Here is a 25615-nt window from a genome sequence, read left to right on the forward strand (position 1 = left end):
ACAGCAATGCTGGCAGAAAGAGGTGAGTGTTTGGGTTGGAGAAGTCGTTGGCTGGCTGGGAGGGGGGGGGGGTGGGAAGAGAGAGAGAGAGAGAGGGTAGAGAGTGTTATGGGGGTGTGGGGCTTGTGTGTAGAGAATTGCCGGAGCGGTGGTGAAAGTTGCTATCAGGGGAAGAGAGGAGGCCCTGAGAGGTCTAACCACGGGGGAGGAGAGGAGGCCTGAGGTTCATTAGCGGAGGAGGTGGGGGAAGAGGAGGCTCCAAGGATCTGTGACAGGTATAGGCCCAAGCCTTGGGGTGGAGGGGGTGGGGACGAGGTACGAGTGGGGAAAGGGTGTAGGTCCAAGACTAGTGGGGTGGTGGTGGGATGTAGACCCAAGACTGATGGGAAGTGGGGTGATGTTGAGGAGGTCTGGGGAGCATAGGCCTCAGAGTTGGGGGAGGGTGGAGACGTGGGGAGGGTGGAGACGGGGCGGGGGTGGGAAAGGTGTAGGCTCAAGACAGGGATGTGGAGGCGGGTGAAGGTCTAACACTGGAGGGGAGGGGTTTGTAGTCTGAAGCATGGGAGAGGAGGTTTAGAGTGGGCCCGAGACTGGGCGAGTGGGGGTGGGGGGTGTGTGGTGATAAGAGAAGGAAGTAGACCTGAGAGTCATGGGGTTGGGGTGGGGGGGGTGATGGTGGGGTGAAGGGGAAGAGGAGGGGAGGGCTAGGCTGCCAGGATGAAATTGGGGTTAGGGAAGGGAACCACCAGATAACATTTGAGAAAAGATCAGGCGGGGGGGAAGAGTTGGGTGGAGGCACCAGGGAACGCAAAGAGGAGATCGGGGGTAGGGAAGCACCAGGGAACACTGAGGGGAGATCTGGGGGGTGTTGTAGGGAAAACAGGGAGGCACAAGGGATGCAGAGACTGACACTGGTCCTCCCACATTCCACGTTTCCTTCCCAGGACAGCAATTAATGAATTAATTAAGAACTGATGGCGATCTGGTGGTGCTCTCAAGCATGTATAATGGAAACATTTTTTGAACCAAATGAAAAAACTTTATAAGTGCAGATATTATTTAAGTAATTAATTTCCTTGTGATTTTCAATGTAGGTTGCTGGACACGTTTGACATTATTGTGTGTTTGATGCCTCTGAACACACTTGATGCCTTTGAGCACATTAGATGCCCTCAAGCGCCTTTTGCTTTTGAGCGTCTTTGAACATATTTGATGTCAAAGATGGCAAAACATTGCTGACTGCATAAAAAACATCAGTAAGGGGCACAAGGGGAGACAGGTGACTATGCCAGAGTGAGTAGCGAATTAGGTTCACGTGGGACTTTGGTGCACGGGGGACAGAGGTGTAGCATACGTGGAATTATTCTATGTTAATTAAGTGAGCAAATAAATTAATTAAATAACATAAGTAACAATGACAGGGCAGGTGTTATGTTGCAGCTGTGGAATGTGGGGTCTTTTGGATGCCAAGGCAATCCAGGACAAACACATTTGCAGAAAGTGTAAGCAGCCAGAGGAATTCCGGGTCAGGATTATTAATCTGGGAGCCGAACTGCAGACACTGCACAACATCAGGGAGGGGGAGAAATAAATAGGCACTTTGTTCCTAAAAATGGTCATGCCTCTCAAAAGAGGGTTGTCTGTTTTGGGAAGCAGTGAGAGTCAGGAGGATGTGACCGTGAATGGAACAGGTAACGGAACCAAGCACACACACAGAGAGGAACCCAGACTTTGCAATTGTCAAACAGGTTTGAGGTGCTCACAGCCTATGTGGATGAAAGCGAGGTCTACAAGGTGGATGAGCAGATTGGCCACGGCACCATGGTACAGGAAACCGTTCAAGTGGGGGAGCAAACAGGAATGTAGTAGGGGATAGTATAATGAGGGGGATAGTATAGTGAGGGGAATTGACACGGTTCTCTGCAGCAAAGAGCAAGAGTCCAGAAGGCTGTGACATCTGCTCAGGGCTGGAGAGGAAGTTGCTGTGGGAAGGGCGGGGGGGATCCAGTCCTCGTGGTCCATGTAAGTACCAACAACATAGGCAGGACAAGGAAGGCGGTTCTGCATAGTCAGTATGAGGAGCTAGGCACCAAATTAAGAAGCGAAACCTCAAAGGTAATAATCTCTAGATTATTACGTGAGCCACATACAAATTGGCACAGGGCAAATAAGATTAGAGAGATGAATGCGTGGCTCAAAGGCTGGTGTGGGAGAAGTGAGTTCTGGTTCGTGGGGCACTGGCATCAGTAACAGGGAAAGTGGGGCCTGTACCGTTGGGACAGGATACTCCTGAAATGAGCTGGGACGCGTCTTCTTGTGAAGCTCATAACTAGGTAAGCAGAGAGTGCTTTAAACTAAACAAAGGGGTGAGGGATCAATCTTGGGTAGATGTGGGAAATCAAGAGATAGTTTCAAAGCAGGAGACCATAATAGTCATATGGGAAATAAGGGTCATAGAATAGCAGGAAGGGACAGAGAAATAAAACCTAAGAATACACCAATGGTCAAGACTAGATGTTACAAAGATAAGAAAAAGACAAAACTAAAGGCTTTGTATCTGAATTCCCATAGTGAATTGATAGCGCCCTTTGAAGTAAATAAATATAATCTGATAGCCATTACAGAGACATGGTTGCAGGTTGACAAGAATTGAGTCCTGAATATTGACGGGCATATGATATTCAAGAAGAGTGCGAAGCTAGGTAAAGGTGGAGGGGGTAGCACTGTTGATCAAGGATGGCATCGGAGCAATAGTTGGAGATGAACTTTGTTTAGGAGATCAGAATGTAGAATCAGTTTGGGTGGAGATGAGGAATAGGGGAAAGAATTTACTAGCGGCGATGGTAACAGTCCCCTTGCAATAACCACAATGTAGGACAAAATATACAACAAGAAATATTGGGTGCTTGTGATAAAAGGACAGTGATAATCGAGGGTGACTTTAATCTATAGATAAACTAGAAAAATCAGATTGGCAGTAGTAGCCTGTTTGAGGAGTTCATATAATGCTTTCAAGATAGTTTCTTAGAGCAGCACGTTCTGGAACCAACCACAGAGCAGGTTATATTAGACTTGGTATTGTGTAATATCACAAGATTAATTAATGACCTCAGAGTAAAGGCACCCTTAAGTAGCAGTGACCACAATATGATTGAATTTTACATCCAGTTTGAAAGGGAGGAAAATGGGTCTAAGACTAGTAATTTAAACTTAAATAAGGGCAACTATATGGGCATGAAAGCTGAGCTGGTTGAAGTGAACTGAGATACTAGGCTAGGGGATTGATCAATATAGAAGCAGTGGCAGACATTTAAGGGGATATTTCAGAATACTCAGAATAAGTATATTCCTACTATAAAGTAAAATGCTAAGGGGTGGACCCACCATCCGTGGTTAACTAAAGAAGTTAAGGAAAAAGCATATAAAAGCACAAAGATAAATGGCAGATCAGATGACTGGTCAGAATACAAAGAACGACAGAGAATGACTAAAAGGTTAATCAGGAGAAAGAAATTAGAGTATGAGAGGAAGCTAGCTAGAAATGAAAACATGGATAGCAAGAGTTTCTACAGCCATTTAAAAAAGAAACGAGTAAGTAAAGTGAGTGTTGGTCCTCTAGAGAGTGACAGTGGGGAGTTAATAGATAATAAGGAAATGGTGGATGGAATAAACAAATATGTTGCTTCTGTCTTCACTACAAAAAACATTCCAGTAATAGCTGTAAATCAGGAGGTGGAAGGGAGGTGGGAACTTGGTGAAATATCACTAGGGAAGCAGAGCTGTGCAAACTGATGGAACTGTGGGCTGACAAGTCTCCGGGTCCTGATGGACTTCATCCTAGGATCTTAAAAGAGATGGCAAATGAGGTAGTAGATGCATTGGTGTTAATTTTCCAAATTCCCTAGATTCTGGAAAGGTTCCATCAGACTGAAAAGTAGCAAATATAACCCTTCTATTCAAGAAGGGAGGGTGACAGAAAATGGGAAACTATAGGCCGTCTATTGCGGGGAACGTGTTAGAATTGTTTATTAAGAAGGTTAAAGCTAGACACTTAAGAGAAACTCAAGGTAATCGGGAAGAGTCAGCATGGTTTTGTGAAAGGAAAATCATGTTTAACCAATTTATCAGAATTCTTTGAAAGAGTAACATGCGCTGTGGATGAAGGGGAGCCTGTGGACATGCCGTACTTGGATTTCCAGAAGGAATTTGATAAGGTGCCACATCAAAGGTTATTGTGGAAAATAAAAGCTCATGGTGTAGGGGGGAACATGTTAGCGTAGACACAATTTTGGTTAGCTGGCAGAAAACAGAGTATGCATAAATGGGTCTTTTTCTGATTGGCAGAATGTGACGAGTGGAGTCCCGCAGGAGTCTGTGCTGGGGCCTCAGCTTTTTACAATTTATATCAATGACTTAGATGAGGGGAGTGAAGGCAAGGTAGCTAAATTTGCAAATGACACAAAGGTAGGTAGGAAAGTATGTTGTGAAGAGGTCATAGGGAGGTTGCAGATAGATATAGATAGGCTGAATGAGTGGGCAAAAATCTGGCTGGAGTATAATATCGGAAAATATGAAGTTGCTCACTTTGGCAGGGAGAATAAAAAAGCAGAGTATTACTTAAACAGAGAACAGCTGCAGAATTCCGAGGTGCAGAGGAATATAGTGCATGAGTTACAAAAAGTTAGCATGCAGGTGAAGCAGGTAATTAAGGCAGCTAATGGAATGCTATCTTTTATTACGAGGAGAATTGAACATAAAGATAAAGATGCTATGCTTCAGTTATACAGGGCATTGGTGAGACCACAGCTCAAATACTGTGTGCAGTTTCGGTCTCCTTATTTAAGGAAGGATGTAAATGCATTGGAGGCAGTTCAGAGGAGGTTTACTAGATTGATATCTGGAATGAGCAGGTTGTCTTATGAGGAAAGGTTAGACAGTTTGGGCTTGTTTCCACTGGAGTTTAGAAGAGTGAGGGGTGACTGATTGGTATTGACAAGGTGGACATGGAAAATATGTTTCCTCTTGTGGGCAAGTCCAGAACTAGGGGGCACTGTTTTAAAATTAGGGGTTGCCCTTTTAGGACAGAGATGAGGAGAAATCTTTTCTCTGAGGATTGTGTGACTTTGGAACTCTGTCTCTAAAGGTGGCGGAGGCGGGGTCATTGAATACTTCTAAAGCAGAGGTAGATAGATTCTTGTTAGGCAAGGGATGTAAAGGTTATCGGAGGTAGATGGGAATGTGGAATTCGAAACACAAACAAATCAGCCATGATCTTACTGAAAAACAGACCAGGCTCGAGGGGCCGAATGGCCTACTTCTGCTCCTATTTCATATGTTCATAACTGGCTCCAAATGAGAACATGTAATGTCAAAATTATTGCTGTTGGGTTTTGAGCTCATTTGAACGCAAAAATAATGTCAAATTTTTCTGGTAGGGCGAGCTACGGCAGCTGAATGGCCTCCTTCTGTGCTGTAACCATTCTATGAATAAAAGCATGTCAAAGCAACTTACTGGGATAGGGTGGAGATAATTCCAAATTTAATGAAAAATTTATGCTGTAAAGCCAAATTTAAAGAACATACAGCATTCAATAACTGGTCATAAATTATCATGCTACTAACATGCACTAATTCAAAAACTAAACAATTAAAATGATGCAATATTTGAATCAGATTTCAGCTTTTCTTGGTGAGGGGGATGATAGATTAATTGGTTAGCTACTCCTTCTTTTCTCCTTCTCAGAAAACCCTGAATTTTGCAGAGGTCAGGTTCAGTTTAGTGTATACTGCGCCTACTAGCACTTTTCTTCAGATTTTTTTTCTAAAAACACACTTCCACATTTGAGTAAAAATAGCTCTACCTACAAGCCACATACAAAAACCTCTATAATCATCCAATTTGCTTTATGCCCATTGATGGGGGATGAAGGAACCTTCTTCAGTTAGCCTCTTATTGGTTGTCTCAGGTTAGTCATTGACAACAAATTCAATCACATAAGTTAAGTAGAGGTATTGTGAAAATATGGAAGGATTAGGTCGCTGAGAAGCGTTAGAGTCCTGTTTGGACCCAATTACCAGCTTGTGCGGTAGGATCTGCACACCAAGTCATTCCATTTATATTCTTGAAAATTGTATATGTTATCAAAGTTCCAATGTTTCAGTCCAAAAAGTGGCTAAGTATTTGGGACAGACATATAGCCATTGTGTCTGCAAATAAATAATAGAGAAAAATGGTAAAAAAAAAGGGTGGTGAAAGTACAGGTACGTGGCCATGTTGGACTTGCAGAGAGGGTGTGATGGGGAATCTACATTTCTTTTTATTCTTACAGATGGAATGACCCATTGCTTGCCCTGGGCTTCCTTTGTATAACATTTTAGCAGTATAGGTTGAATGCAAACACACACTTGTCTCCACTCTTTAATCACCAATTTGTTATATTAGTCCTTGAACCGTAGGAAATGAGGAATTATCCTTCCTTTCCTTCCTTGTTCGTCCTCCGAGGCAAAGATGACCATGTTCATCATCTGGGGTGTTTGGTATGGTTCTGGTGGGTACGTCCTTGACACTAAGGCTGATTTGTGTCTGGAAGGTTCTGCTGCAAATAGGACAGAATACCACAGACGATTGAGTTTTATGAGTTGCTGGTTCTGGATTTCCTCCTTGCCTCTGATATGCACTTGCTCTCAAAGGAGGCTGCACCATTTTTTATTTGGTTACACCTGATGCACAATCCTGGTCCTTGTAATACTTCATTTGACCACCATGAGAGCGCACCCAAGACTTGAGTTCTCCAGAGGAGTTTCACTTTGGTAAGCAAGTGTCAGGCACTCTGGCTGCATGGCCAGCCCCAGCCCAACTCAACTGTGACTGTCTCAATATGGTGTGGATGCTTGACATGCCAGCTAGAGTGAGCACCTCACTATCTGGTGTTTGTTCTGCCATCTGATTTTCAGAAGCTTCCAAAGACAGCCCAAGTGAAAGTGGTTGAGCTTCTTGAGCATGACACCAATACACAGTCCAAGTCTCACAAGTGTAGAGCAGAGTGGGCAGGACTATTGCTCTATAGACTTTCAGTTTGGTAGTCAGACTGACTCCTCATCATTGCCAGACTGATTTTCGAAGTCTGCCAAAAGGGGGAGAAAAAGTCACGATTCTTAAAACATCCAGAAACAGAATCTACGCTAATTACAGTCTAAGATATATGTGGCTTTGGCTGCCAACCTCCTTCCAGATTACTCAGGGGTTTCCCAGGATAAGGCACAAATTTCCCTGACACTGTTACTAGTAAATTGGGGCAGCTTTGCTCTTTGAATTTCTCACTGTAGTAACCCTTCTGCTTTATAGCATCATCAGTTACTGCCATAAACAAGGAAGAAGTGATGGGAGGAAGGTCAGGAGAAAGGGAAAGTGGTGGTTATTGTAGACAGGGAGGCTAGGGATAGTGGTGAAAGTGGGCATGGGGCCCAACATCTCCTCTCGAGCTGGGAGCAGCAGGAGCACCAAGGTGAGGTTGGGAACAGTGCGGAAAGAATAGCCAGTAATTGAATGAGTGAATAAAAGCAAAATACTGCAGATGCTGGAAACCTGAAATAAAAACAAAGTGCTGGAAAAACTCAGCAGGTCTGGCAGCATCTTCGAGTGAGAAACAGAGTTAACATTTTGAGTCCAATGTGACATTTTTGTAATGGGAAAGAAATGAGTGAAAACTGGGGAGTCGGTAAACATTAAGGGGGAGGCAGTGGCATCGTGGTATTGTCACTGGACTAGTATTTCAGAGACCCAGGGTAATGTTCTGGGGACCTGGGTTCGAATCCCACCATGGCAGATGGTGAAATTTGAATTCAATAATAATCTGGAATTAAAAGTCTGATGAGCAGCATGAAACTATTGCCGATTGTCATAAAAACTCATCTGCTTCACTAATGTCCTTTAGGGAAGGAAAGCAGCCCTCCTTACCTGGTCTGGCCTACATGTGACTCCAAACCCACAGCAATGTGGCAGACTCTTAAATGCCCTTTGAACAAGGGCAATTAGGGAAGGGCAATAAATGCCGAGCCAGCGACACCCATATACCATGAATGAATTTTTTAAAAATTGAACAACCGCACCTGAGTTCACAGAAATGGTGTGTTTGACAGCATACACTGTCAATCAAGCATTTGCACCATCTATTCATATTGCACTACGTTTATGTTACGATTTGCCGAAAATTGATTTGGCTGTAACATTGAGAAATCAATGATGAATCAGGGACTTCATACGTAGTGTGAGCTATGGATTTAACCATAGACCAACCACAAGTCAATATAAAAAGCTGAGAACGGATGCCATTACTCAGATTAAGGCATGGTGCTCAGAGATAATTGAACCCCTTTGGCAGCCTTCAGTCTCCTGAGATAATTGTTTGCGCCGATGTTGGTCAACTCTGTGTTAACCATTGCCTGGTGTGGCTCAGCAGCCCCACTCAGGTATGGCATTTTTACCGCATTTGCTGCAGAAGGAAGACAATGGGCTGAGGTGAAGGATTTGCTGGCCTCTGTTTTCTCTGGACCCCCTTCTCTCCCAGCAGAGCTTTCCATTTCTGCTCACCTTTTCCAATCAGTCTTCCACCAGAGGTCACAGCTGAAGGTGACCGTCTTCCAGTTGTCATATCAGTGTCCACCATCTTTATATCTCACTTGCAGGTATCTTTGTAGTGGAGGTATTGACGCCCAGCAGGTTGTGACCCAGTAGGCAGTTCACCATTTCACATTAGGCTTATATCCATTGGAGTTTAGAAGAATGAGAGGTGGTCGTATTGAAACATATAAGATCCTGAGGGGACTCGACAGGGTGGATGCTGAAAGGATGTTTCTCCTTGTGGGAGAGACTAGAGCTAGCAGGCACAGATTAAAAATATGGCGTCTCCCATTTAAGACGGAGATAAGGAGAAATTTTTTCTGAGAGAGAGCAGTGGAGGCAGTTCGTTGAATATTTAAAAAGTTTTGTGAGACAGTTTTTTGACCAACAAGTGAGTCAACGGATACAGGGGGTAGACAGAAAAGTAGAGGCTACAATCAGACCAGCCATGATCTTATCAAATGGCAGAGCAGGCTTGAGAGGCTGAATAGCCTACTCTTGCTCCTAATTCATACGTTCGGGCAGAAGGTCTTTGGATATATGGCCCTCATCCATCAAATGAATGTGGCCGAACCAGTGTAGTCATCGTTGGCTTAGCAATGAGTACATGCTGATGGAATTAGCACGTGCCAGGACCTCTGAGCTGATGACCTTGCCCTGCCAAGAGATGTTGAGGATTTGTCAGAGACAGCAAAGGTGGAAATTGTTCAGCCTTTTCTCCTGCCTAGAATATGTTGTCCAGGTCTCAACGACTGTAGATCAGTGCACTGAGAGGACGCAGGCTTGGTTGGCTCACAGCTTGGTAAGCGAGCTGCAATGTTAAAGAAGTTAACTGAATACTGTAAAAAGTAATTGTATGTTTGCAAATCCCATTTTCTACAGAAATGTCACAGGAAGATTTAAAGAAGATTGCAAACTTTAGTTCCCAAGGTCCATTGCATTTGCTTGTCCCTGCATGCTGGTTAAGTCATGGACGGTGGCGGCAAAGGCTAAAGGTGTTGTGAACGCTTCCCTGACATGGAGAATCTGGAGCTGGAAAATTAGCACATTTAGCATGTGACAGTTCACCTTGGAATCTTTAACAGCACATGGATCCCATTGATACCCACCTACACCCTGGGGAAGCCTGAAATCATTGCAAGTTTATGGACTTTGTTATAATTCCAGCTGAGGTTACGCCTGGACAGGCCTGACCCCAGAATGGGACCCAGCTTGACAGATCCTAACTTTTATTTGTTTGCTTAGATACGTGGAGAGTAGCTACTGAACAGTCACAGGAGTCAGCTGATGACCTTTTAACAAAAGAATAAAACATTTATTAAGCAAGAAAAGATGAACTATGTCACAATACTCCTTCACCCACAACATACCTTTATAGATATATACAGATTTTTAGGGATAACACAAATTACAAAAGCTACCTTATACTCTAATGTCCACAATAAATACAGAGTCCATGTACCGACAGGCACCCTGTGGTCAGGCACACCACACTCTGAAACCAAGTGACAGATGACACCTCAACCAGATGCAATGGATCTCTCAACTCCCCCCAAACTCTTCTCACACCGTGAGCCAACCAGTCTCACTGCACTTAGTCTTTCCTACAAGGGTTTCCAATCTCCACTCTCCAAGATCTCGTTGTGGAATCTTCTCCCAAACTGACGCTTTCTCTCAGACGCCTTCCACAAGGGTTCACCTCCAGGGTTTCGAACTCTCCTTCTGATGTTCCTCTTCCTTGGGTCGCCCCATGCATTCAAGCTGTCTTCCATGCACTATTTCTCATCAACTCAGCCATCAACAGTACCACTGCTTCACATGCCCATATCAAAGAGTTACAGGCCTTTAGTTATCTCTTTGGACCCTTCTTCCCTCTTGCAAGCTTTTCTTGCTTTAAATCTGCTTTCTGCAGCTTTTATCTCTTTAAATCTGAAGCTTGGAGCCTTTTTCTCTGCCCCTCACTCTTAACTTCACCCAACAGGACCTATTCCAGGTTTCTGTCCTTCCTTTGGTTAGAAGATCTGCTTGGGGCTTTCTCCTGTTTCACTTCCCTGGATTTTGGGTCTTTTCTTCAGCTTGGGACTGGCTATCTGTCCCGTCTTGCTCCAGTCTCTTTCTGGCAGTTACTTTCAACCAACTTTGGCTTGGAACTGGCTATCTGCCTCTTCTAGGTGGCTTCTGTTCGGCAGCTGTCTTCCAAACCAGCTGAAATCCAACAGCTTCCAAATCAAACTGCTGTTTCTCTTCTTCTGTATATATGTCTGTGGGAAGGACCTGCCTCTCTGGGTCCCTGTTGCTAGGCAACATCCCAATTCTTCTACTCTTGTTTGTTTAACTTAGCTTACAGTCGTAAAAAACCTCATTAGAAATGCAGGAATTTTTTAAAAGTGGAACTAAAACTCAATTTGACCTTTCTTAACACACAGATACAGAAATACAAAACAAACTTAAACATTAAAGCTAAAACTCATTCCTAACACCTACAAATACCAATATAACTTATGTAAACTATCTCAGTTTCCTAACAACTTCACTTTGCTGGACGGAGCCAAGTTTTAACAATGTTGGATACCCTGTTGAATATAGCATTTGTCACCTGTTGAATGAAGGTCCTCATAGCTCCTTAGCTGATGTTACAAAGGTCTCCAGTACTAGACAAAAACCACAGAAACTCGGGGCCATTGTTGACTTCGTCGTCAGTGACAAGGCTTGAGGGAGGCTGATAACAATTTAAGGTTTTCATGGAGCATCTCACAGAGATGGTAAATTGCTTGGTGAAATGTACAGCTATTTCAACAGTGATTGAAATGACATTTGTGTCCTGCAAATCTCCAGGGGGAAGAAGTAACAATAGGTAACAATAGCAGTCCACAGTGTCTTGCATGACTAGCCTGCTGTCTCTGCTTCTCCACCAGGTCATCCATGATGATCATGAGAAAGGGAATATCTGATTCTATGAGTTAAAAGGCTGTGGGTTCAAGTCCCACTCCAGGACTTGAGCACAAAAATTAAGGTTGACACTCCAGTGCAGTACTGAGGGAGTGCTGCACTGTTGGAAGTGCAGTCTTTTGGATGAAATCTGAAACGGAATCCTTGTCCACTCTCTTAGGTGAGCATGAAAGGTGCCATGTACCATTTTGAAGAAGAAAAGGGAAGTTATCCCTCGAGTCCTGGATATTTATCCCTCAAATTCAGCACAAAAAAATTATCTAATCATTATCATGTTAGTGTTTTGTGGGAGCTTACTATGCACAAATTGGCTGTCACATTACTATTACAATAGTAACTGCATTTCAAAACTACTTCATTGGCTGAAAAGCAAATGAGGATGTACTATGATAATGAAAGAAGCTATATAAATACAAGTCTTTTCTCTCTCTTTTTAAGCCAGGATGGTGTGTGGCTTCGAGGGGAACGTGCTGCTGGTGGTGTTCCCATGTGTCTGCTGCTCTTGTTCTTTCAGGTGATCAAGGGCTGCAGGTTTAAAAGGTGCTGTCGAAGGAGATTTAGCTAAATATACACTTCTGCGACTGTACACAGTTGGTGGAGGGAGTAAATGCTTAAGGTGGTGGATGGGGCACCTATTAAGTAGACTGTTTTGCCCTGGATGGCATTGAACTTCTAAAATATTGTTGGAGCTACACTCAACCAGGTAAGAAAGGGAGTATTCTACCACACACCTGACTTCTGCCTCATGGATGGTGGATAGGCTTTGCAGAATCAGGTGAATTACTTGCTGTAGAATTTCCAGCCTCTCTCCTGCTTTTTTAGCCACAGTATTTATATGGCTGGCCCAGTTAAGTTTCTGGTCAATGGTAACCCCCCCACCCCGGCCCCAGGATGTTGATGATTGGGGATTTAGAAATGACAATGTCACTCAATGTCATGAGGAGGTGGTTAGATTTTTTTGTTGGAGATGTTTATTGCCTGCCACTTGTGTGGTGTGAATATTACTTGCTACCTAATCAACCCAAGCCTAAATATCATCCAGGCCTTACTGCATGTGGGTATGACTGCTTCAGTGTCAGAGGACATGTGAATGGTATTATTGCTGTAAATATCACCTTTCACCATTTTGCTGATGATTGAGAATAGACTGATGGGACGACAATTGGTCAAATTAATTTATCCTGCTTTTTGTGGACAGGACATACACCTGGGCAATTTTCTGCATTGTCAGGTAGCTGCCAATGTTGTAGATATACTGGAATAAGTTAGCTAGGGGCATAGCTAGTTTTGGAGCACAAGTCTTCAGCACTACAGCCGAGATGCTGCCAGGGTCCATAACATTTTCTGCTTCCAGTGCGCTCAGCCATTTCTTGAAATTACATGGAGCGAATTGAAACGGCTGAACGCTGGCATCTACGATGCTCAGGGACCTCAGGCAGGAGCCAAGATGAGTCATCCAGTCGACACTTCTGGCTGAAGATGGAATCAGCTTCAGCCTTATCTTCAACATTCACATGCTGGGCTCTACCATCATTGCAGCAGCATTCCCTTCAAAATCCAATAAGTCACCAAAACTCTGAAAAACACTCCACAGTACTTCCACAAACGTTTCAACATCAAAAGTAAGTCCAAAGCACCTCACCTGCAAGCTAGTAGATTGGTTCTTTAAATACTGCTAGCGGCAGATCCCTCCTGCAGCTGGACCCATGATTATGATTATGAAAGGATGTTAATTGGATCTGTCCAAATCAGCAGAATGTGCATCAAATTAGCCTAGAGTCAAGTGCTGCCAGAATTTTCAGTTGCTCCGGTTTCTGTCTTCTGTGGCATCATAGCCGAATTTTGTGGCCTGTATTTCTCCAACTCTAACCTCTTGTTTATCCCTCACTTCTGTTACCATATTATTGATGGTTGTACCTTCAACTGTGTGTGCTCTAAGCTCTGGAGTTCCCTCACAACACCTTTTCACCACTCCGGCCATAACACCCAAAAGCCTACTTCTTTGACCAAGCTTTTGGTTAGCTGATCCCACATCTCCTTTGGCTCAAGTTCAAATTTTGGCTGATTACATACCTGTAAAGCACCTTGGTATGTTTTACAACATTAAAGGTGTTATATAAATTGAAATTTAGTTGCTGTTCTTGTTGGTCAGAATATTGTATGGCCAGAATATCATGTGATAAAACCTCCAGTAAAGCAATTAACCAGAGTTGACAGCCCTATATGAGTCCCTAAAAAGAGGTTTAATTTTTCCCCACTGGTGTGTCTTAACTGAAGAATTGCAGTGTGGAAACTTATGCAGGTACGCAACTGAAAAATAGTTCAAGAACTGACCAATGGCGTGCTATGACAGTCTGTTTTGCAGACATATACCACTCCATTATCAACTGCAGAATCTTCTAGTTCATGGCCAAAAAGATACGATGAGGAATGTTGATAGGCAACATCTGAAGTTAAAAACTGATAATGATATTCATTTTCATAACAATTACTCTGCTTAAGAGTACGAGGGGACATAAACATGTCTATTCAAGTCCTCACAAATCATCCTAAATTAATGTGAATCCTTGGCACGGTATTAAGTAGCACAGATTGGGAGTGATTGGTATTCCCAAACACTGAAATGAATTTTGTTAATGAAAAGTACAGATATTGGCCCAGAATTTGTTGGGAAAGTAACTGAATTTAATGCACAACTTGTTCTTACGGTGTAAATCAGCCAGGAATTTGTGGTGAGGAAAAGATACCCCATCAATTGCTGGACAATTTGCACCACTCCACTATTAGTCTCAGAAAATAGCAGTTTACCATCGACCTCCTTGCCAATTTCAAGAAAATACTGCATTCCCGCATTAATTACCAATTAAATGTGCTCCAAAGAGTTAAAGCTGGTACTTAACAGCATAAGGACCCTTTTAATGACAGAGTTCAAGTTCCTGCAATTCTCAACCTTTTCAGATCAGAATGCAAACAACTGAAACCTTAAACTCTCATTCTTGTATGTCGTAAATTGTCCTTGCAGATTTTAAAAATGTAATCTTTTTTTAAAATTCTTCTTTGTCTCTCTTTTCTCTTTGAATCTATTCTTTCTTTCCCTTTATTTATTTCACTTTCTGTTCCTGATTTGATTCTAATCTACTTGATTTCCTTCACAAGCATTCATCTGTTTTTTTCTCAATCCTTAAATTTAATCAGTTAAGGAGGTAGACTGTCTGTCCTATTGTTCACCAAGTTCCCAGATGTCCTGTTGCCATTGTCATGCCATTATCAGCTCTAACTTCCAGCTACTTGCAGCCGATGAAAAATATGTGAGAACTGAAAGGGCCAGATATTATATTTGTGACCTAAGTATTCGCACACATTAGAGGGAGATGGTGGTGTCATGGTAATGTCACTGGAGTACTAATCCAGAGGCCCAGGCTAATGCTCTGGGGACACAGGTTCAAATCCCACCACAGCAGCTGGTGAAATTTAAATTCAGTTAATAAATCTGGAATACGTTCATCTCAGTAATGGTGATTATGACAGCTATCATTGATTATTGTAAAACGCCATCTGGTTGTCCTTTAGGGAAGGAAATCTGCTATCCTTACTGGTCTGGCCTACATGTGACTCCAGACCCACAGCAATATAGCTGATTCTTAACCACCCTCTGAAATGGCCGAGCAAGCCACTTGGTTTCAAGGGCAATTAAGGATGGGCAACAAGTCACCCACAACCCACGAAAGAATGAATAAAAAGTGGAACAAATGAAAGGTCTTCTCACCTTTTAGTGTTGAATTCATCATGTTCTGCTTGCTGCAGCTGCTGGGTGGTTGGGTGCAGAACACATTTTCCACTCTCAATCTCAACTCGAACATCAAGCTCGAAATCAATGTTCCTTTCTGTTGCAGCGTTTAAGGAATTTCTGTTTAGTGATGCTGATGGCCATCGATCAGTAAAAAGTTGTTGGACTGCAGCAAGCCCAGGAGACTTTTTACGTATGCTATGCCTGCGGAACAGTCAATTCAAATAATCTTACAAATACAAGACAAAAATAAACTTTCAATAACTGATTTTCTCTCAATTTCCCCCTGGCTTGGCATCCTGAAGTCCTGTAAAAAGAAATGCTAGTACAATGTCGGAGGTCCAAATTTAATTCTCTCTTATACAACTAACCTGCAATTAATTTACCATCTATTGGGTTCAGCTATGCATTTTTAGCATGATTATAAATGATTAGATTAAATTTAAAATTAGTACAAATTGGAAGTACGTCTAGCCACGGGGAGGTGGTGGCGAAGTGTTATTGTCACTGGACTGGTAATGACTGGTAAAGCTCTGAGGATTGGGTTTAAATCCTACCAAGGCAAATGTTGGAATTTGAATTCAATAAATATCTGGAATTAAAGGTCTAATGATGACCATGAAACTATTGCCGACTGTCATAAAAACCGATCTGGTTCACTAATGTTCTTTAGGGAAGGAAACCTGCCGTCCTCACCTGGCCCATATGTGACTCTAGATCCGCTGTAATGTGGTTGACTCTTAAATGCCCTCTGAAATGGCACAGACCGAGCTGACCGAGTCCTAAAGGACATAGCTGCGAGACTAGGTCTGCGGCAGGTGATCAGGGAACCAACAAGAGGGAAAAACATACTTGACCTCATCCTCACCAACCCGCCACAGATGCATCTGTCCATGACAGTATCGGTAGGAGTGACCACTGCACAGTCCTTGTCCTCACATTGAGGATGTCTGGCCCTGCCACTGTGCTAAATGGGATAGATTTCGAACAGACCTAGGAACTCAAGACTGGACATCCATGAGGCTCTGTGGGCCATCAGCAGCAGCAGAATTGTACTCAACCATAACCTGTACCCTTATGGCCCAGCATATCCCCCACTCTACCATTACCAAGGGCCAGGGGATCAACCCTGATTCAATGAAGAGTGCAGGAGGGCATGCCAGGAGCAGCACCAGACATACCTAAAAATGAGGTGTCAACCTGGTGAAGCTACAACACAGGATTACTTGCTAAACAGCATAAGCAACACGTGATAGACAGAGCTAAGCGATTCCAACCAACCAACGGATCAGGTCTAAGCTCTGCAGTCCTGCCACATCCAGTCGTGAATGGTGGTGGACAATTAAACAACGCACTGGAGGTGGAGGCTCCACAAATATCCCCAGCCTCAATGATGGAGGAGCCCAGCACATCAGTGCAAAAGATAACACTGAAGCATTCGCAACAATCTTCAGCTAGAAGTGTTGAATAGATGATCCATCTCAGCCTCCTTTGGAGGTCCCCCGCATAACAGATGCCCGTTTTCAGTCAATTTGATTCAGTAAACCTGACATTAAGAAACAGCTGAAGGCACTGGATAGTGCAAAGGCTGTAGGCCCTGACAATATTCCAGTAATAGTACTGAAGACTTGTGCTCCAGAACTTGCCCCGCAGCGCCCCTAGCCAAGCTGTTCCAGTACAGATACAACACTGGCATCTATCTGGTGATGTGGAATCTTGCCCAGGTATGTCCTGTACACAAAAAGCAGGACAAATGCAACCCGGACAATTACCGCCCCTTCAGTCAACTCTCGATCATCAGTTAAGTGATGGAAGGGGTCATCAATAGTGCTATCAAGCGGCACTTGCTTAGCAATAAACTGCTCACTGACGCTCAGTTGGGTTCCGCCAAGGCCACTCAGCTTCTGACCTCATTACAGCCTTGGTTCAAACATGGACAAAACAGCTGAACTCCAGAAGTGAGGTAAGTGACTGCCCATGACAACAAGGCACCAAGCAGCCCTAGCAAAACTGGAGTCAGTGAGAATCAGGGGGAAAAATCTCTGCTGGTTGGAGTCATACCTAGCACAAAGGAAGATGGTTGAAATTGTTGGAGGTCAATCATCGCAGTTCCAGGACATCATTGCAGGAGTTCCTCAGGGTAGTGTCCTAGGCTCAACCATCTTCAGCTGCTTCATCAATGACCTTCCTTCCATAAGGTCAGAAGCGGGGATGTTCGTTGATGATTGCACAATGTTCAGCGCCATTTGCGACTCCCCAGGTACTGAAGCAGTCCATGTTTAAATGCAGCAAGACCTGGACAATATCCAGGCTCGGGCTGACAAGTGATAAGTAGCAGTCGCGCCACACAAGTACCAGGCAATGATCATCTCCAACAAGAGCGAATCTAACCATCGCCCCTGGACATTCAACGGCATTACCATCGCCGAATCCCCCACTATCAGCATCCGGTGGGGGGGGGGGTGTTACCATTGACCAGAAACTGAAGTGGAGCAGCCATTTAAATACTGTGACTACAACAGCAGTTCAGGGGCTAGGAATCTTATGGCAAGTAACTCACCTCCTGACTCCCCCAAAGCCTGTCCACCATTTACAAGGCACAAGTCAAGAGTGTGAAGAAATCCTCTCCAATTTCCTGGATGAGTGCAGCTCCAACAACATTCAAGAAAGCTCGACACATCCAGGTCAAAGCAGCCCGACTGATTGGCACCCCTTCCACAAACATACAAACAAAAGAACAAAGAAAAGTACAGCACAGGAACAGGCCCTTCGGCCCTCCAAGCCTGCGCCGATCATATTGCCCGGGGTCCATATCCCTCTATTCCCATCCTATTCATGTATTTGTCAAGCTGCCTCTTAAACACCACTATTGTACCTGCTTCCACCACCTCCTCTGGCAGCGAATTCCAGACACTCACCACCCTCTGCGTAAAAAACTTGCCCCGCACATCTCTTCTATGGTTTTCTCCTCTCACCTTAAATCTATGTCCCCTAGTAATTGACTCTTCCACCCTGGGAAAAAGCTTCTGACTATCTACTCTGTCCATGCCACTCATAATTTTGTAAACTTCTATCAAGTCGCCCCTCAATCTCCGTCGCTCTAGTGAGAACAATCTGAGTTTCTCCAACCTCTCCTCATAACTAATAACCTCCAGACCAGCCTACATCCTGGTAAACCTCCTCTGCACCCTCTCCAATGCCTCCATATCCTTCTGGTAATGTGGCGACCAGAATTGCATGCAATATTCCAAGTGTGGCCTAACCAAGGTTCTATACAGCTACAGCATGACTTCCCAGTTTTTATACTCAATACCCCTGCCAATGAAGGCCAGCATGCCATATGCCTTCCTGACTACCTTATCCACCTGGGCTGCCACAAGCTACATTCCCTTTATCACCGACGAACAGAGGCAGCAGTGTGTAACATCTACAAGTTGCACTGCAGAAACTCACCAAGGCTCCTTCAGCAGCACCTCTCAAACCCATGACCATCTAGAAGGACAATGGCAGCAGACACATGGGAACACCACCACCTGGAAATTCCCTTCCAAACCACTCACCATCCTGACCTGGAAATATATTGCTGTTCCTTCACTGTCGCTGGATCAAAATCCTGGAACTCCTTCCCTAACAGCACTGCGGGTGTACTTACACACAAGGACTAAAGCGGTTCAAGACGACAGCTCACCACCACCTTCTCAAGGGAAATTGGGATGGGCAATAAATGCTGGCCTAGCCAGTGAAGTCCACATCCCGAAAATGAATGTGGAGAGGAAGACAGAGTTAACGTTTCGAGTCCGTATGACTCTTCATCAAACTCTTCATTGTTTTATATCCTTCAAACTATTTCTTACACCTTCCTAGAATCCAGTCGGAATCCCTGCAGCTTTCAGTTTGACTCGTGCCTCTTATAAGTTGAAGATAAGTATTTCCACAAACCATCTGTTGTCACTTCCAGAAATGAATCAAGGAGATTGGTTAAGCAGGGACTTCTTCTGAATCTGTTTATTAAGTTATTATTGTAAAAATAATCCTCAGACTTTTTCTTAACAATCAACTCCGTTATTTTACATGGATTGCAAGTAACACTGATGTAGTTGCTCGTGTTGGATTTGACCCCTTTCTGCATTTGGGTATCACATTAGCTTGTTTTTCATCTACTGGTGCCTCCCGGTGTCCAATGGCTCCTGCATCATGACCATCAGTGATTCACAAATCACCTACCCAGTGTCTCTCAGCACTGTGGGTTAAATAACATCAATCCTTGGAAATGTGTTTGTTTGAAGCAATTTTAACCTAGGACTTTTATCTTCTTAAACTTTCAACACCAGCTCTATAGCCAAGGCTTCATTTCGCATGCTCTACCTCCATGATAAACAAGTGAGTGGATGTTCAGAGCCAATTGAAAAAAAATCTAACTTTCGATGGACTTCCTCTCTTCGCTGGCTACGAATTGCAGTTCCTTGACAAAGCTTTGTCAGATCTGAATTTTGTAAAGATAGGTCTGGATTTTGAAGTCAGCGGTAAAGTGATAGAACTTGCCACTCACCTCAAAGAAAGTTGCCCATTAAGATCTTGCGATCTCTGTGGCATACATTTCCCCTTTCCTGTTGTTAGTTTGAATCTAGCACCAAGTCAAGGGGATCTCAAGGTATCTAACAAAAGTGGTATAGGCAGGGTAAGCAGCCAATCACATTGAAATATTTTCACAGACAATAAACCTTGGTGTAAAATGCACTAATTATCCTTTACTTTTAATGAACTTTTACAGAGAGCGAAATAAATGATTCAGATGTACAATAGAACTAAGGTAGAAGCTGAAGTATCAAACAAATTTTTAAAAATTTAAAAGACTGCTACAAAAAATTCAGTACATAATGGAGAAATTTGAAATACCACAAATAAAAAATTAGTTTGTCAGGGCCGGAGATCTGTTTCAGCAATAATTATATAACAGAGTCGCTGTTAAAAACTCAGTTACACCTCATTTAACACAGTGTAACTTTTCAAGATACTTTACAGTGCAACTAATAACAAAAAGGGGCGCATTCTCATCAGTTCAGTGAGTTCCATTTGATTGCAGTCCGTAGGGAATTCCGCATTCCACCATACATGTGCAGATATCACTGTCAATTTTACAGGAGACAATTTCACCTTCAATATTACTATAAAATCCAGGTCATTATCAAACTTGCCCCTGGAAATTTGGCAATGGAGAAAGGTTATTTCATGTCATTCAACTCTGATAAATCTTCCAAGATTCAGCAAGCCAGAGCTGAGCAATACCAGAAAATAAATTCTTTAATGGTTGGGATTAAATAATATTAATTAGTCTGAAAGGACTGCACAAAGAAAACATATTGTATACCTCAGCTGTTCATTTAGTACTCCACATGTGCCGCCAACAGGAGGCCCTCAGGAGCTGTTATGTTTTTTCTCTCAATTTCCTATTTGTTTTTTCTGGTTGAATGTTGGAACTTCCACAGTCCCTGACACCCACCACTAAATTCCATTTAAAGCGATGTAACGCGCAACCATTTTTTGAAAATAAAAACATTTTTGTTGTAATTGCGCAAAAAAGCAACCACTGTATTTGTTGGTTACAACACATACCTGGTATTAATTCCTAAATTCAAATTTCAATATGTCCTGATCAATATTAATCCCTCAATCAACATCATTAAAAACAAATTGCTCAATATCATATTGCTGTTTGTGGGAGCTCGTTGTATGAAAAGTGGCTGCTGTTTTTCTATATTACAAGAGTCACTATACTTCAAAAGGGCTTAATTGGCTGTAAACCACTTTGGGATGTCTTGAGGTCACGAAAGACATAAATGCAAGTGTCAATAAGATAGAATAATGTCTATAATGTTATTGGAAATTATTTTAAAATAGAGTTCTAGTGGTGTCTGTGTGTGTATGTGTGTGTGTGTGTTAATTGGACTAAAACCAGCTGGTCCAGAGGCTTTGATGTATAGAAGAGAAGTAGGTTTGAAATGTTAATTAGGTAAACATAGGGAAGTTACAAGGTGAAGTGTAAATGGGGAAATTTGCATTTTTAAATAAACCATTCACTAGAATGGGTGAAATATTACACCTAGCCAGAAGAAACCAAACATGTTTACTTTTTCTAAAGCTTACTAATAAAATTGGTATTATGAAAGGGTTTTATTGTTAGAAGAGGTAAAGTTCAAAAAGCCTAGTGATACAATGAGAATTTGCATTCAAAGAGGAAAATATGTATAATGGAAGGGAAGGCTGTTGGTAAAAGGAGAAGGATTCTAAGAAATAAAGCCTCCAGCCTTTAAGCCTCAAGCTGCTGTCTGCAAGGACCAAGAGCTGAAAGAAACTCATTTTGAATGCGACAGTCCAGAGTGTGCTTTGCCAGGACAAAAACAGAATTACCTGGAAAAACTCAGCAGGTCTGGCAGCATCGGCGGAGAAGAAAACAGTTGACATTTCGAGTCCTCATGACCCTTCAACAGAACTGAGTAAAATTAGGAGAGGGGTGAAATATAAGATGGTTTAAGGTGGGGGGTGGGAGGGAGAGAGGTTGGGTGGGGGGGCGGGTGTGGTTGTAGGGACAAGCAAGCAGTGATAGGAGCAGATAATCAAAAAATGTCACAGACAAAGGAACAAAAAGGTGTTAAAGGTGGTGATATTATCTAAGAGAATGTGCTAATTAAGAATGGATGGCAGGACACTCAAGGTACAGCTCTAGTGGGGGTGGGGTGGAAAGACTGACAGGGCATTACAGGTATAGATTTAAAAATAATGGAAATAGGTGGGAAAAGAAAAATCTATATAAATTATTGGAAAAAACAAAAAGGGAGGGAGAAGAAACAGGAAGGGGGTGGGGATGGCAAAATGGTAAGCGAGGTCTCCTCTACATTGGAGACACCAAACGTAAACAGGGCGACCGCTTTGCAGAACACCTGCGGTCTGTCCGCAAGACCCAAACCTCCCTGTCACTTGCCATTTTAACACTCCACCCTGTTCTCTTGCCCACATGTCTGTCCTTGGCTTGCTGCATTGTTCCAGTGAAGCCCAACGCAAACTGGAGGAACAGCACCTCATCTTCCGACTAGGCACTTTACAGCCTTCCGGGCTGAATATTGAATTCAACAACTTTAGATCTTGAACTCCCTCCTCCATCCCCACCCACTTCCTGTTTATTCCCCCTCCCTTTTGTTTTTTCCAATAATTTATATAGATTTTTCTTTTCCCACCTATTTCCATTATTTTTAAATCTATACCTGTAATGCCCTGTCAGTCTTTCCACCCCACCCCCACTAAAGCTGTACCTTGAGTGTCCTGCCATCCATTCTTAATTAGCACATTCTCTTAGATAATATCACCACCTTTAACACCTCTTTATTCCTTTGTCTGTGACATCTTTTGATTATCTGCTCCTATCACTGCTTGCTTGTCCCTACAACCACACCTCCCGCCCCCCCCAACTTCTCTCCCCCCACCTTAAACCAGCTTATATTTCACCCCTCTCCTAATTTTACTCAGTTCTGTTGAAGGGTTATGAGGACTCGAAACGTCAACTCTTTTCTTCTCCGCCGATGCTGCCAGACCTGCTGAGTTTTTCCAGGTAATTCTGTTTTTGTTTTGGACTTCCAGCATCCGCAGTAGTTTTTTGTTTTTATCTCTGTGCTTTGCCAGGGGTCTGTTTAAATCTGTGTTTTACTGTTGCCTTAACAGAGGTGTGACTGAGTGTCAGGTTAATTAGGGGATTTATTTTAGAAGTTATTATCGTAGTAATTTGTAGACATATGTATGTGCTTACAATCTTTTAATTAATAAATGTTTAATTTAGTTTTATAGAAACCCCTTGAGACCCGGTGGTCTTATTAAAACTGAATTCAAAGCCTGCATCTCGAAACATACAAATTGCAAAAATTGGTTATGACATTTGTTTCAAGTTTCCCTCTGGGATTTGAACAACTCAGCATTTACCATCGGCTGTGTCATAATAGCAAGTCTTTCTTTTACTGATTAGAGTCATCTCCGTTTGCAGAGGGTTTCTTTCTTGTGCTTTCCCTTGTCAATACTTGAAGAAGGCATCATTCAAAATATTTACTATTTTGTGTTCATTCTCATTTTTAAGTCTATTTTGTATCTTTTAATGTTTTCATATCTTCTCTGACTGCTCTTTCTCTATGGTAAATGAAATTTAACAAAATTACAGTACAAATCCGTTGCTGGTTTCAACAGTAGTCTTCCTAACCTTTGGATTAAATGCAACTGTTGCAAATAAACTGGGAAGCACGGAAAATAGATACATTTATCCTAATGAAATTCTACAGTTTAACTTAATGTTTTCAAACTTTCTTCTCAAAAGATTCCAGAACCAATTATTTAATATTTTGAGTAAGTTAGACAAAGAGTGCTTACGGTGTCCTCCTGATGTATTGTGGTTTTTCTTTTTCATACTCTTCATCCCGGTCAGATTCTTCACTAGATGATGACAAACTGTCTTCTCGCTTTGCGTCATCAAGCTGGAAGGCAAGTCTTTGTTGAACGACATGTAGCCTGTTGGGTGAACTAAACACTGAACTTTCACTGATGGGTGAGAAATGAGATGGACTATCAACGGTGATTGATAACAGATCCAATTCTGTCTCCTCAGGGAACTGATGCCATAGAAAGAAATTGAAAAGTTCAAAATTACTTTTACTTATGTTGCATGCATTAATACTTTCTCATGTTAGTTTATATTAGAACCCAATCACCATCCATACTTGAGCAGACAGAATGGTTTTGTAATATGGAATGAGCAATGATACATTTGACAATGAATTCACCAACTTTGACATTTTCTAAAATTTGTAACAGAGGGTGGAACAAACCTTATGTGGGTCAGTCTGCTGCCAATCTAAAATACCTCTTTAGAGATAGTGGAAGTTTAAGTCCTTTATCAAAGTTGTCATTAATATCTCATTAGTCAATTCTTTTTGTTGGAAAATCAACTATATCCTATTTTGCAACCAATATAAACAATACTGTGACTTGAAACTTGTTTTCTGACTTGACACTTCAGATTATATAAACCTGTTGTTCAAATCGTTTTTCAGCAATATATATAATGTTACATTATCTAGCACGAGTATATTTACTCATTTCTTTATTCTTTGAAAAAAGTCATCTATTAGAGGTTTGAGTGAAATTAATTTGAGCAGTTTCAATGCAAGTGCTCCTTGCCATGAGTTTGAGAACAAAATGATTCACAATTCCTGACTAAATATTAATCTCACTCAGAGGGCACATGACAGCAAGTGTGTGAAATTTTAAAAATGTAACATTAGTGCAGTGGAGAGTGCACATCTAAGGCAGGTTGTTCTGGTTGAGTACAGAAAACCTTATTCTGAATCAGACTGACTTTGAAATGCTTGATGCTCACAGTGGATGCTCCATTCTGCAGCAAACTCCCCTTACCTTAATGGGCACAACAGCTAAAGAAAAAAAGGGAAAACGTTCAATTCTATTGAAAAGCTGGACATCTGGATATTGTTAATGTCAAATGATTGGTGGGAAAAATCAATTAAGCATCTGACTTTTAAAACTTCAGGTTCTGTGATTCTATTGTGTTATCGTCTTGGTCAGGAGTTCTATACCCTTTTGTAACTCATTTTCAACTGCACTTTTAGTTCTTTGACCAGAAAAAGCAACATTAAGCGTAGGTGTACAAGATACAAGTATTGCTTTGAGCTACTAAAAGTACACCCAAGCAGCATCAGATCAGAGGAAAAATTGAAAGGAAGGCAGGGAGGGGCATTTATATATAAATACTGAACCAACAGTAGGAAGCTAAGATTTTTTATTTACTGTATGTCTCCACATACAAACATGAATATACAAAAGTAGTACAGGCCTGGCATTGTGGCACTGAGTAACTGCAAACTCACTTGGTGCTCTTTGCAATGTTGGAGCACTTGCTGTCCTAAACCACCAGTTCAAAAAAAATGGTTTTCTGAATGCAATTAACTGCTCCAAGAGCTTAGAAATTGTCTTCAATATTAATTGGAATCCTCTGTATATAGACCCAAGACGAACCAATCAACAAGCGGAGTGTACTTTAATTTCCTAGATATGTACTTCCAGCTGCAGGAAGTAAGTTGGAGACACGTCCCACAGATCATTTGTTCGAGTATTGAAAGTTTATGATTATTTTCCACAGAACCAATGCCTCAATCAAGTAATACGTCTTTGCGGTCCAAGAATTACAAGGTAGGAGGATAAAACTTTTG

At 42.3% G+C, this 25615-nt stretch overlaps 1 protein-coding gene across 11 annotated transcripts in view; it reads right to left on the reverse strand.

The window, feature by feature from the left end:
* Positions 1-25615, reverse strand: part of kiaa1109 (KIAA1109 ortholog) — a 533049-nt gene that overhangs the window by 81277 nt on the left and 426157 nt on the right. For 10 of the 11 annotated variants that reach the window (XR_013576358.1, XM_078539938.1, XM_078539971.1 and 7 more), the window contains 2 exons: positions 23763-24001; positions 15336-15560 (listed from right to left, as the gene is read on the reverse strand). Coding sequence is in view for 10 of the 11 variants with exons in the window: in XM_078539938.1 (XP_078396064.1) it covers positions 15336-15560; positions 23763-24001 (464 nt within the window). In the remaining variant the exon portion in view is untranslated. The remainder of the gene's footprint in view (positions 1-15335; positions 15561-23762; positions 24002-25615) is intronic. The other variant, XM_078539962.1, reaches the window with a different exon arrangement.

This window comes from Cetorhinus maximus, chromosome 1 (genome assembly GCF_964194155.1).
Source record: "Cetorhinus maximus chromosome 1, sCetMax3.hap1.1, whole genome shotgun sequence".
NCBI lineage: Eukaryota > Metazoa > Chordata > Chondrichthyes > Lamniformes > Cetorhinidae > Cetorhinus > Cetorhinus maximus.